This window comes from Alosa pseudoharengus, unplaced genomic scaffold (genome assembly GCF_046254945.1).
Source record: "Alosa pseudoharengus isolate Yale_2024_CS ecotype anadromous, Long Island Sound unplaced genomic scaffold, YU_APseudo_1.1 YU_APseudo_1.1_scf_20, whole genome shotgun sequence".
Lineage (NCBI taxonomy): Eukaryota > Metazoa > Chordata > Actinopteri > Clupeiformes > Clupeidae > Alosa > Alosa pseudoharengus.
In genome coordinates this window covers 3,381,893-3,396,502 of record NW_027468664.1, presented here as the reverse complement: position 1 = coordinate 3,396,502, position 14,610 = coordinate 3,381,893, and the positions used below count along the sequence as shown (strand labels likewise).

At 38.8% G+C, this 14,610-nt stretch overlaps 1 protein-coding gene across 1 annotated transcript in view; it reads left to right on the top strand.

The window, feature by feature from the left end:
* LOC143136538 (cytidine monophosphate-N-acetylneuraminic acid hydroxylase-like) overlaps positions 1 to 14,610 on the top strand; it is a 94,638-nt gene that overhangs the window by 51,670 nt on the left and 28,358 nt on the right. The window contains exons 8-12 of the mRNA XM_076297254.1: positions 5,256 to 5,336; positions 5,660 to 5,726; positions 8,944 to 9,025; positions 9,288 to 9,425; positions 9,641 to 9,776. Of these exons, the coding sequence (XP_076153369.1) occupies positions 5,256 to 5,336; positions 5,660 to 5,726; positions 8,944 to 9,025; positions 9,288 to 9,425; positions 9,641 to 9,776 (504 nt within the window). The remainder of the gene's footprint in view (positions 1 to 5,255; positions 5,337 to 5,659; positions 5,727 to 8,943; positions 9,026 to 9,287; positions 9,426 to 9,640; positions 9,777 to 14,610) is intronic.

Here is a 14,610-nt window from a genome sequence, read left to right as displayed (position 1 = left end):
CACTCACCAGCAAAATCAAAAAAATAAATAGCCACCGACATCCAATCAAAAAATAGTAGGCTATTCGTTGTATCCGGGTAAAATTCCAAAATAGCACATCCCCTCCCTACAACCACGTTATGCTTGTGTGGGGTTACACGTTTAAGATTTCAAAACTGCACCAACATTCTTTTTATTCAGAAATTCAACTGTCTGTCATTTGGTAAACCAGCCTACTTATGGTACTTTACAGGGTGTGTAAATCAAGCCTTTTCAAGAACATTTGGCCTAGCCTACTTTATGGCAAAATTATTTCTTATCTATAAACTAAACTAAACTGTCGGTCATTAAGAAAACCTAATGATTGTGTCGTTATAGCTTTGTGTAAGCCAGACATCAGCAACGTTCATTTTACACGACCAATCACTCTCGTGGCTGCCTGCACTTTCCCTGTCGTCACGGCTGCAACTTTCGCACTCGTTTGTGCTTTTTAGCGCCGTGTTCATCAGGTCCCGGGACACCCATCTGATCCTCCATGGACCATGTCAACAATGAATGAAAATTAGCTTATTATTAACGAGTGTTATCAATTTGAGCGAGTATGCTACACATAGGCCTACATTTTTTTCTAAACATACAGGACTGCTGCAGACAATGACCTGCCAACCACCATAATGTATAATGAACTTGCTGTCCTCGGTTTCGGCATGCACATGCTTAGTCTAATGATTCAGTGACAATATAGGCTACTCAAGTGAATAAAGCAATAAAGCCTAATAAATAAAATATTTGTCTCACTCAGTACATATAGGCCTACATCTGGTAAATTGGTGAGCCATAGAATATCCCAGCGCCACGATTATTATATTTCAAGATTCCAATCTATCCCACCTAAATTATGAAAAGTTATTTCTACTGACATGCTTCCTGGTGACATAAAAAAACAAATGGTTTCCCTTGATAAGGCTGACATAAGAGACATAGGCTATGCATTATACTTTCCCAGACAAAAACAAGATATAGGATGTATAGATTACAATGACAAATTCAAGGTCTCAAAGGGTTAATGCTTCTTTCCAATTTTTTTTTATAATTAGTGAGTGAGTGCACCCCCCCCCCCCCCAATCTCACTCCAAGCTGAGCTCAAAACTTGAGAACCCTGCCCCAGTATGCTGCTCTTATTCAATTGATGCAAGTTATGGTGTAACACCAGAGACTTTCTAATGTGGAGACACAGCACTCAAAAAATCCTCCATAGAAATGCATGGGGCTAGTTTGCAACGTTGTCTACACATATCCCACCCCTTCCTCGCCAAAATGTCGACATGTGTATACATTGAGCGAATCATGTGGTGTGAGTTGACTACTTTGAGCCAATTATGTGCTGTGTTGTGCAGACATTGTGCCAATCATGTGTTGTGAACTCGACACTGGAGCACGGTTGGTGTGGTGAAGCCTTGCGCACGCGCATTTCTGCTGATTAGGATGCCCGATGAGTACCCAAAAAGCGTTGCAATATGGCCGCCGAGTGGAGGGACATGCCTAAAAGGACTTTGGTAACACTAGCTCGCTAGCTTTTTTTTTTTTTTTTTTGGTCTCGGTCTTGGTCTCGGTCTCGTCTCGACTTTGTCTTGGTCTTGACTCAGTCTGTCTTGGCCTTGGTCTCGTCTTGGTCTCGGTCTTGATACCCTCTGGTCTTGGTAGTGTCTTGGTCTCGGTTTAGGCGGTCTTGACTACAAGTCTAACTACTACTACTTAGAAACTTCATTCAAACTTTGTAACGTAGGTCTTCAAACAGATCAGGTTGGTATGTCTTTTCAACTTTGAAACTTTTATACTTTTTAAACTATTAAAGAAAAACTTTTTAAAAATCCCCATAGACTTAACATTGCCGATTATGACATCATAATACGGCCGTTAAGCAATTAGAATCCTATGGCAGGTGTTCAGGCCACCTGGATCAACTGCCAGTCTCAGGCTTTAAGCATACAAACTGGCCCTATTAAGACTACACATCCTGTTCAACTGCTTCCTCTGCCAAAAAACTGTTTCAAAATAAAAGTCCTCACTACAATATTTCACTATTAAACAATTTAACCCTTTAAACTACTGAACTTTTTAACTGTTCAGCCATTGTAACTGTTACTTGTCATCAACTATGACTCCTACCCACTGTAGCTAGTTAGCATGGTTAGCATAGCTAGCATGTTAGCATTGCTAACATTGTTAGCATTTTTAGCAAAAATGCTAAAAATGATAAACTAAGTTAGCTAAGTAACATGGTTAGCATAATTAGCATAGTTAGCATGCTAGTTATCATTTTTAGCAAAACTGCTAAAAATGATGAGCTAAGTTAGCTAAGTAACATGGTTAGCATAGTTAACATGTTAGCATTGTTATCATGCTAGTTAGCATTTTTAGCAAAACTGCTAAAAATGATTAGCTAACTTAGCTGAGTAATATGGTTAACATAGTTAGCATGTTAGCATTGTTAACATGCTAATTAACATAGTTAGCATAACTGCTAAAATTGATTAGCTAGGTTAGCTAAGTCACATGGTTAGCATAGTTAGCATGTTAACATTGTTAACATGTTAGTTAGCATAACTACTAAAAATGATTAGCTAGGTTAGCTAAGTAACATGGTTAGCATAGTTAGCATGTTAACATTGTTAGCATAGTTAGCATGTTTAGCAAAACTGCTAGAAAACGTTAGCTAAGTTAGCTAAGTGGCATGGTTAGCATTGCTAGCACTGCTATAAAACATTAGCTAAGTAGCATGGTTAGCATAGTTAAAAATCTTAGCATAACTGCTAGCAAACATTAGAGCCATTCCAACTTTCAGTTATCGTCAAATATCTACCTATATACAGCCATTAAACTATTTGAATATCAACATTCATTAAACTTCCAGTCTGTCAACAACTTTTAAACTATTTACCTTCAACTTTTAAACGGTCTACTTTTAAACTATCATTAAACTATCTATTAAACTAGCTGTCTATCAACAACTTTTAAACTATCTACTGTCTATCAACAACTTTTAAACAATCTACATTCAGCTTTTAAACAGTCTACTTTTAAACTATCAACTTTTATTAAGCTATGCAACCACCATGTCTATCCTAGCATCGATGTAGTAACCATCTCTGTATTATCTGTTTTAACTATACATGATATTTTACATCACAACTTTAGCATTTACATGCACTGCTAATTCCTTGGAATTGCATTTATAGTTATTATTATTATTTTTCTTTTTACCTTTTTGTGCACGCTATTCAGCCAAAACCGCTTAACGTACAAATTTGGTTGAAGCACCGTTCTGTAGATCTTCCAAGGCTTTACCGTCCTATCCGTTTTTCATTTTTGAGTTTATACTTTTTGAGATATTTGTAATCAAAAGTGTATTTTTCCCCCATAGACTTGAATGGGGGCTGTGATGTCATAATAGAGCCAGCTGCGCTCGTTAAGTAGTTCTCAGAGCAGTTCCCAGGCTAATCAGAACACTGGCACAGGTGTCACCTGTGAGGAATCCAACTGTCTCAGCTTCTAAGCATACAATCTAGCTCTACCTGAACTGTTTCCTGTTTCCTGTGTGTCAAAATAAAAGTCCCAGCCATATCTCATGCATTCAGCATTATATCTCCAGAACGGCTTGGCGTACATGATTCAAATTTGGTACGAGTGTTTTCATGGACTCAAAGATGAAGTGAGTTGATGTTGGAGGTTGAAGGTCAAATGTCAAGTTCAAAAACACCTTGAGTGTGATATCTCAAGAATGCCATGTCACACAAGATTCAAATTTGGTTACTCCAAAAGCACCTTTGCCGGTATCACAATTACCCTACCAACCAGCTAGCAGCAAGCTCAACAGCCCCACCAACACCCTAACCAGCAGATTGCATCCCCTCGTGTAATTCCTCGGAATTGCATTTCTAGTTAACTGTTGTTATCTCATTGACACCTGTATAAGGGGGTGGAAGATGGGATATTTTTGCCTAAATAAAAGGCCTTAAATTGGAAGTATGTTGGTTTTGTTTCTCTTTTGACGCTTCTGTAGATCTCGCTTTTGTTCAGGGCCGAGGTCAGGGTCTTGGGCTCAAGGTACTGTAGATCTCGCTTTTGTTCAGGGCCGAGGTCAGGGTCTTGGGCTCAAGGTACTGTAGATCTCGCTTTTGTTCAGGGCCGAGGTCAGGGTCTTGGGCTCAAGGTACTGTAGATCTCGCTTTTGTTCAGGGCCGAGGTCAGGGTCTTGGGCTCAAGGTACTGTAGATCTCGCTTTTGTTCAGGGCCGAGGTCAGGGTCTTGGGCTCAAAAAGGTTGGTGACCACTGGTGTAGTGCACTACTAATGCATGCTATCCCAGCTCCTTAACCACTACACTACACTACTACTGCATGCTATCCCAGCTCCTTAACCACTACACTACTACTGCATGCTTGCCCAGCTCCTTAACCACTACACTACACTACTACTGCATGCTAGCCCAGCTCCTTAACCACTACACTACACTACTACTGCATGCTTGCCCAGCTCCTTAACCACTACACTACACTACTACTGCATGCTATCCCAGCTCCTTAACCACTACACTACACTACTACTGCATGCTTGCCCAGCTCCTTAACCACTACACTACACTACTACTGCATGCTAGCCCAGCTCCTTAACCACTACACTACACTACTACTGCATGCTATCCCAGCTCCTTAACCACTACACTACACTACTACTGCATGCTTGCCCAGCTCCTTAACCACTACACTACACTACTACTGCATGCTAGCCCAGCTCCTTAACCACTACACTACTACTGCATGCTATCCCAGCTCCTTAACCACTACACTACACTACTACTGCATGCTAGCCCAGCTCCTTAACCACTACACTACACTACTACTGCGTGCTCAGCTCCTTAACCAGTACACTACACTACTACTGCACGCTAGCCCAGCTTCTTAACCACTACACTACTACTGCATGCTAGCCCAGCTCCTTAACCACTACACTACTACTGCATTGGCCCAGCTCCTTAACCACTATGCTACTACTGCATGCTAGCCCAGCTCTTAAGGAGCTGGGCTAGCATGCAGTAGTAGTGTAGTGGCTAAGGAGCTGGGCTAGCATGCAGTAGCCTGCAAAGTTGTTGGTTCAATTCCTGGCTTCAACCATTGTGCCCTTGAGCAATGTAATATAATTGACATAATTGGATAAAAAAGCATCTGCTAAATAAATGTAAATTTAAAAGCACTTGACAAACTATCTACTTTTTAGTTACCCGACACTAAAGACCCTATCTGAAAAGCGACCTGACCTGCCCATATATGTGGGAGACACTTCTCGACCGGTGTTCTGGTAAGGGACATGAATATCTCAGCCACATATTCAAATATTAATATATACAGTATAATCCTATATTAATGTATTAGAAAAGATTAGAATATTTTCGGTACTGATATATATTGACACTAATCCAGCTTATAAGATCCATATAAGCAATATATGAAATATCAAATATATTAAAAACATTGTTGATATTTTCTACTTTATTTGAAACTATTAGTTTTAATTAATGTAGTGTTCTTATAATGTAAGTTGTGTAAGACTAAAAGCATCTGCCAACAACACCATAAATATAAAGGGAACGACGCATTAACAGTAACCTAACCCCATTGCAGGTATCTGAAGAACAGCGGGCTGAGCCTAACCAACATCAATGTGGTTCCTTTTGGTGTCTGGCAAAATGCAAGTATTTAATGAATAGCTGTGTGTGTGTTTAGCCTATGTGTGTGTGTGTGTGTGTGTGTGTGTGTAAAATATACTAAATGCAAGTGTTTAATGAATAGTTGCATGATGTTCTTTAGGATGTATTTGAAGGTATTGCTGTTGTAGCTTTTCAAGCCATGGTCTGAGTTTACACATTGTATCCTTCATTACATCTTCAGTCACACAGAGATTGTCTTCGAAGTGGAGCAGCGTCAGCAATTTCTGAAATCGGTCCTGTGACATTACATCTGCAACTTTAGGGTACCTTGTATTGTAATTCCCAATAGGCTCTAACATTGGACATCTGTATCAAACCCATGTACATATATATACCAAGAACTCAATTTCTTTGACAGTTGTGTTGACTAATATTTCTTCTTTCTGCACACTGTACAGGTTTGTTTGGTCTGCAACTAACTGTAACATTTAATTTGTCACAAATTGCTTGAAGTACATGTATGGCGTAAACTCAGACCTTTCTTCAATTGCTTCATCTACACTGTCATCAAATTGAATGTCTGGAGCTTCAAAGTCGGCCTTTCTCCATCTGTACTCCTTCTTTGTCTTTTTCTTTGCAGATTTCTTTGTTTTTGTGGCATGTGTTGCTGTTGCACTCTCTTCTTCTGAGCTCGTCTTGTCAACACTTTCAGCTGTGTGTGTCTTTCTCCTCTTCTCTTAACTTTTTCCTTTGCCTCTCCCTTGCCTCTTTGTTGCGTGTCTAACTGTTGGAACCCCTTCTCCAGTTTCAGGGCCCAGTTCCCCGAAAGCATCTTAAGCCTAAGAGCGTCGTAAAGTCCCTCTTACGAACATCTTAAGATTTGCCGACTGTTTCCCGAAACCATCGTAGCTTAAGAGCATCGTGAAAACACTCGTAGATCTACGAGTGCTCCAGAGTACTCGTTACCGGCTAAGAGCGTCTTAACAGTACTTCTCACTGAGGTCACCAACAGGACATACAGAGGAATTACAACTTAGAATACATAATCCATCTTACGTTCCCATTCTTTATTGTGTTTACCTGTGATGAATCAGATTTTAGCGTGCAAAATAGCCTACATTTAATGGTCATAATAATGTGATGAAAAGCGGACAAAAATGCAATCAAGTTATGAAACGAGACGTTGCCAGAATAGTTTGACATTATCTTTGCTAAGTGAATATTTTATTAGGCCTATGAGGTAAAAAGCAGAGAAAGCAACATGTGGTGTAGTCTGTAGCCTACTGCATCAAAATCTAAGCCTACACATTTCCTCTCTTTCTTACTCGACTTCTTTCTTATCTTCAAACGTGTTCTTAAGTGACACCGCGAAAAAATATTGCATGGTGCAACAATCTAATCTTAAAATAATTACAATTATTTATGTCTCTGTGTGGTATATAACCTACTTGGGATGCTTACATGCAGATGTCAAAGTGTTTCTATTTTCGTATTGATGTGAATTAATGTGTAGATCCGAAGTTTAAATGGTAGACCTATAGCTGTGACGTGCAGTCACCTGACATCACCGTCAAAACAGAGGATATTTCAGAACTATTAACGTGGACAGCTCCCCTTAAGAGCATCTTAAGAGCAGTGCACGCGCGTTCACGCTACGAGCATGTTTGGGAAACAGTCGGAAAAACCAAACGAACGATCGTAAGATGAATCATAGAAAACCCTCGTAAGAGCGTGTCTCCGTCGTTATCGGGAAACTGGGCCCAGGTCTATTTCTGGTCAATACTTTCATCTTCCTCATTGCTACTACTAGAACTTTCATCTTCATCATCATGCTGTGCATTAGTCCAATTCCTATCTTCTACTTCATCATCTGTTTCTACAAGGCCCTGTATGTCGCTCAAATTGCCATCAAGGAAGTTCAGGACAACTTCAGTAGAGAACTGCCTTTTAGCCTTTTTCCTTTCAGCCTAACCAAACAACTTGAAGAGAACCGCTCTTGTATCGCAAAGGAGTCTGCCCTATATGATACGCGCACTAAGCAACTTGGCAAACTTTTACATAGCCTACTTCTAGCCATCATAGCTCACTTCATGTTTTACATAGGTCCTTTTAGCCATCAGTTAGCTCACTTCATGTTTTACATAGCTCCTTTTAGCCATCATAGCTCACTTCATGTTTTACATAGCTCCTTTTAGCCATCAGTTAGCTCACTTCATGTTTTACATAGCTCCTTTTAGCCATCATAGCTCACTTCATGTTTTACATAGCTCCTTTTAGCCATCAGTTAGCTCACTGTCAACTGCTCACTAGAAATCAACATTGCATGACACTCCTGCGATCCAAGACGGGTTTCCTCGAGTTGTTTGGTTTTCAGTATTTATTTTAACTAATCAAATAGCAAACATCCTGACATCCTTACATCCTCAAAAGCACATCACATTTCCAAATAATAACCCAAAGACAAGACACGGTTACTCTCTTTCTTAAGTGTTCCTATTACATAACCCCTTTGGGTAACGCTTTAGAATAACATGTGCTTATTAGGTATTAACAGTGCATAATAAGCAGTTAACAATTCATTACTAACAGTTAGTTAACTGTTGTTATCCTTTAATAACATTAACTAACTGTTAACATGCAGCTTGTAAGTGTTAATAAGCAGCCTTTTAAGTTACTTACAAGCATATTTGTTAACAGTTGTAAGTGTTAACAAGCAGCTTGTTAATGCTTGTTAATGGTGTATAAGACAAAGAGGTGGATAACTAATACGCTTATAAGACCTTTCTTACCTGTTTGTAGTACATTTTGCAGCCCCCCAATCTAAAGCGAGGACCATGTAGCCTATAGTTCCACAAGCCCAACCTTCTATCTCTCTATATACTGTATCTCTCCATCTAGCTTGGTTTAGCTGTGAGAAATGCACCTTCAAAATTGTTGCTGTGAGCAGGAATCGAACCCCAGTCTCCTGCATCAGAGAGTGCATCGCTACTTGTTGAGCTACACTACTTTTCTTATACAGCTGATGAAATTGTTTATCTTGATTCTATATTCCGAAGTGCTATATCACACCGTTTCAAACAGACCGCTCTCATGTCTTCGTCAGCTGGCTTATTTAAGCGCTGCACCACCTGGTCTAATCAATTAGCACCTGAAAGCAGGGCATCAAGCTGCATTCCCCATTTCCCCCATCGTACCCGCTACACAAATATACTCTCAGACACTAAAACAATGTGTGGGTTTTGTTTGTGTTTTTCTCAGGTAGACAAACACCTCAGATTCATGATTCTAATGGATGGTGTTCATCCTGAAATGGACACTTGTATAATTGTTGAATATAAAGGTATTTGTATAATAGTTGAATATGAAAGTATTTATACAATAATTGAATATAAAGGTAATTGTATAAAGGTAAAAAATATAAATATTGTGTAAGGTATTTTCTGTTCTTATTAACTTCACATTTACTCTATCTTCACATGACCTTCAAGGTCACATGAACTTGACTGCTTTGGCTCCACCCCTACAGGTCACATGACCTTGAGATCTGTGGCACCACCCCCAAATATCACATGAACTTGACCTCTTTGGCTTCACCCCTACAGGTCACATGATCTTGAACACGGTGGACTGCACACGGCCCAATGGGGGTCGCCTGCCGCATGGGGTGGACCTGATGATGAGCGACTTTGCTGGAGGAGCCTCTGGGTTTCCCATGACCTTCCATGGAGGGAAGTACACTGGTAAGGCCGCACATACACATCAGTTACAACACTATAATAACAACAAACTATTACAGTGGACAACACACCAAAAACCTGTAGGGTCTTATAGCTTTGTATCATTGCTTATAGCTTTGTAAAAAATAATAATGAGAAGAAGAAATAATAATAATAATAATAATAATAATAATAATAATAATGATTATTGTGTAAACCCTGTAACTGTATGTCCATAGAGAGCTGGAAGGCAAAGTTCATCCGGACGGAGAGGAGGAAGCTGCTCCAATATAAGGCCCAGCTGGTGAAGTCCCTGCAGCCCAAGATCTACTGCCCATTTGCTGGCTACTTCACAGAGGCGCATCCCTCTGACAAGTAGGTTAGCTACACACACACACACAGAGAAGCACACATATACACAAAAACAAACACACACTATGCACACACTCATTTACACAAGAGTAGGGGATGGAGTGGGAGATAAAGACCAATTGACAAGCGTGATTTATTTTTGCAGAAAATGTGTATGTGTGTGGGGCGGGTGCATATTTTGTACCGTTCTCCGTATCTAGTTATGATATTGAAATTGTATGTGTAAATTGTGTTGGTAGGCTGTTGGTACGTTGTGTTGGTTTATGAACCCAGGCTAAAGTTGACTAAAAAGAGGAATAAAAATAAAAATAGCCCCACATCATCACATACCCTTCACCATACCTACTGATTGGCATGTACTTTCCATAAAACCATGCCAATCTCTAGGTATGGTGAAGGGTATGTGATGATGTGGGGCTATTTTAGACTACGTTTACACGAAGCAGGGTATTTTCCTAAACGAATATCTGGCCATCTACGTTTGTAAATAAAACTGCATTTACACGAGACCGTTTTTTTTTTTAAATGTGTTTACACAAACCCGTGTACATACATGCTGTCATGAGCACGCCAAACCACAGTGGCAGTCTAACGATAAGCTCAAGCTCACATTAACCAATCAGAACCCTGAAAAGTCGCACGTAAGAACATGTAAATGTAAACATTGGCCGCACATTTGGTGTACTTCTGTCGCATACTGTGACGTTGGCTGCCCAAAACTCCGTTTACCACAGTTTACAGCCAAACGCATAAACAAAGTTTTCCAAAAAAATCACTTTGGCCGGAGTTTTTTTGGATAACCGTTTTACGGGGCGAATTCTCCGTTTGCGTCTAAATGAAAGGCTCAAACGTAGGGAAATGTCTTCGTTTTATAAAAATACACATGCTTGTGTAAACGGGGTCTTAATTCCAAAGGCCAAGGGAACTTTAACAGGATGCATAGTATCCTGGATCCATGAAATAACTGGCCTTTAAAAATAAAAATCTGCCTGCCTATATGGGAATTTAACAAAGGGACGTGTATTTTAAGGAAGAAAATTTGAAAAAATTGGTGTCCTTAAAGGTTGGATTTTTCGTCATGTTTTTAATTACGGCATTAAGATGAATTTTCAAAAGATGACTTTTATTCCTCTTTTTAGTCAAATTTAGCATACAAAAAATATACTGTAGCCTATATAATTTTCAGGGATTAAAGTTATCAGTCACTACGACAGATATCCATCAATTTATTTCCGTAGAGGCCCTGATATCATTGTAGATCCCTAAGGGGAAATGTGTCTCCTAAGGCAGGGGTTTTCAAACTTTTTGTGAGTGTGGACCACTATTTGTAATGAAGAATTTTCGCGGACCACCTCATAATACCCTTAATAAAATGTCTATACACAGCCCTACCTGAATTAATCTGCACCTCTTAATAGGCCTACTAGCACTAAAACTAGGCCTATAACTGGGCATCACATTAGTAGGCTATCGTAAAAGCACCAATATGTCTAAAAAAAAAAAAAGTTTTTTAATACTTCAAAATAGCATTTGATAAATTAACCTTACATTTTCAGTAGCCATAATATGAAGTGTGTAGATTTAAACAAAATCTGGGTTGTTTCTTAGCGTGAGCTTTTACTGCCCAAGAAATTGGAACCGTGCTCAAACCGTGTTTGAATTCTTGTCATGAAATAAAAAATTCCACTGGAGCTCCAAGCGGTTTTGACTCTTCGAGTCACTGTACATAGCTAATTTAAATACACTTATGGGGTGGGTGTTTGCGTTTCTTTAGGAATCCGCTGTCTTGGTTTGTATAGAAATTAATATTAATTGACGCATAGGCTACTCGTAAAAGGGCGGATACAACAGGCTTGTTAAAAGAAAGTTTACTGCACACAACGGCTGCCACTATTTCATTTATTTATTTACTCAAGCGCCCGATGGCATAATCAAGTTCATTTCAACAACGTATTTTCTTAACAATATATTATTAAATGTATAACGTTACAGTAATAAGAACATCTGTCTGTCTGAGAGCGAGAGAGAGATAGAGAAGGGGGAGAGAGCGACAGAGAAAGATAATTTTTCTTTTCACCCTCCTTTTTTTGTACCTTTATGAGGAATCTGGCCCGACTCACTGTCAATCTCCTCATTATTAGTAGAACTAGAGTTAACATCTGCCTCTTTTCTATTCAGAGAACCTGTTGCCATCCACCGATCCATGTGGTTCTAACCAGTTCTTCTAACCGTTAGCGCTTAGCGGCACTGCACTTGAACGTCACAGCCTAGTGCCACTAGCCTTTTAGTCACACAATAATCACACAATAACTTTACTATTTAATTTACATTTAAATTTGATATGAATATACATATTCTTAGAATATATGTTAGCATTTACTGGTAAAATAAAGGTTTAAAAAATATATTATTTAATATTTTATTTTGCTTTTCCACGGACCACCTGCAGTACCCTCACGGACCACTAGTGGTCCGCGGACCACAGTTTGGGAATGACTGTCCTAATAGTCCAGGCAAAGTAGCGTTTCACGACAGACTAATTGTAAAATAATTTTTTGCAGCTTAGATCATTTCTATGAGGTGTCCAGAACAACATACTAAAAGTCCTAAGAAATCCTAGTTGAGGAAATATGTTAAATTCTCATCAATCCAAGATGTGTGCCAAGAAGACCAGGCAACAATAGGCCTACACCATCAATGGGGCTATTTTTTTCCTTTACTCCTATCAAAATTAAACTTTACACAATGAAAGTAGCCATGAAAAGTATATTTTTTTGTATTACAAGTTTTTTTGAAAATTAATTTTAATATGCAAATGAACTATACACTAATCGAATATGCCCAAAATACACCCAAATAGGCTTAATTTTTCCTTTACTCTTACCACATAAACTGATTTAACTATATAAACCATATATTTTCTGGAAGGTTAGACCCTCAGGATGTGATCTAACATAGGTTTTGACCTTTCTCACCCTCCCCTTTACTTTGCTGCCCATTCATAATAGATAGGGTATGAGTAAATTGGGTATATGGCTCATACCTTTGGGTCTGTGCCATTTAGGAAAAACTGTTTCAACCATATATTTTCTGAAAGCTTATACCCTCAGGATGTGATCTAACATGACATGAAACATGTCCCATCCTCCTCATTAGTATGCTGCCCATGCATAACACATGGGGTATTGGTAAATTAAGTGTGTTCTGATACATTTTGGGCTGTACCATGAAGAGAAAACTAATTAAACCACCTAAACCATATATTGTCTGAAAGCATATACCCTCAAGATGTGAACTAACATGGATTTTGGCATTTGTCACCCTCCTCATGACATGACAGCCCAAAAAGGTATTAGCCATATACACTATTTACCAATACCCAATGTATTATGCATGGACAGCATACTAATGAGGAGGGTGAGGCATGTCTCATTGTACCCATTGTAAAAAAAAAATGTTACCTTCCATGTATATTTTCACTGCGAGGATTGATTGTGATAGGAGTAAAGGAAAAAATAAGCCCATTAGGGTGTATTTTGGGCATATGCGATTAGTATGTTGCTCATTTGCATATTCAAATTAATTTTCAAACAAACTTCTAATACAAAATGTTTTACTTTTCATGTAGACTTTCATTGTGTAAAGTTTTATTGTGGTAGGAGTAAAGGGAAAAAATAAGCCTATGGGGGCCTATATTTGATTAGTGTACAGCTCATTTGCATATTCAAATTCATTTTCAAAGAAACTTGTAATACAAAAAAAATTACTTTTCATGGATACTTTCATTGTGTAAAGTTTTTTTTTGATAGACGTAAAGGGAGAAAATAGTCCCATAGGGGTGTATTGTTGTGTGGCCTTATACTGGCACACATCTTGGATTGATGAGAATTAAACATATTTCCTCAACTAGGATTTCTTAGGACTTTTAGTATGTTGTTCTGGACACCTCATAGAAATGATCTATGCTGAAAAAAAATATTTTACAATTAGTTCTATTTTTGGCTCCAAAATGAGTTACTTTGCCTGGGCCCACTTCCCCGAAAGCATCTTAAGCCTAAGAGCGTCGTAAAGTCCCTCTTACGAACGTCTTAAGATTTGCCGACTGTTTCCCGAAACCATCGTAGCTTAAGAGCGTCGTGAAAACACTCGTAGATCTACGAGTGCTCCAGAGTACTCGTTACCGGCTAAGAGCGTCTTAACAGTACTTCTCACTGAGGTCACCAACAGGACATACAGAGGAATTACAACTTAGAATACATAATCCAACTTACGTTCCCATTCTTTATTGTGTTTACCTGTGATGAATCAGATTTTAGCGTGCAAAATAGCCTACATTTAATGGTCATAATAATGTGATGAAAAGTGGACAAAAATGCAATCAAGTTATGAAACGAGACGTTGCCAGAATAGTTTGACATTATCTTTGCTAAGTGAAGGCTATATTTTATTAGGCCTATGAGGTAAAAAGCAGAGAAAGCAACATGTGGTTTAGTCTGTAGCCTACTGCATCAAAATCTAAGCCTACACATTTCCTCTCTTTCTTACTCGACTTCTTTCTTATCTTCAAACGTGTTCTTAAGTGATACCGCGAAAAATTATTGCATGGTGCAACAATCTAATCTTAAATTAATTACAATTATTTATGTCTCTGTGTGGTACACAACCTAATTGGGATGCTTACATGCAGATGTCAAAGTGTTTCTATTGGTGTGAATTAATGTGTAGATCCGAAGTTTAAATGGTAGGCCTATAGCTGTGACGTGCAGTCACCTGACATCACCGTCAAATCAGAGGATATTTCAGAACTATTAACGTGGACAGCTCCCCTTAAGAGCAT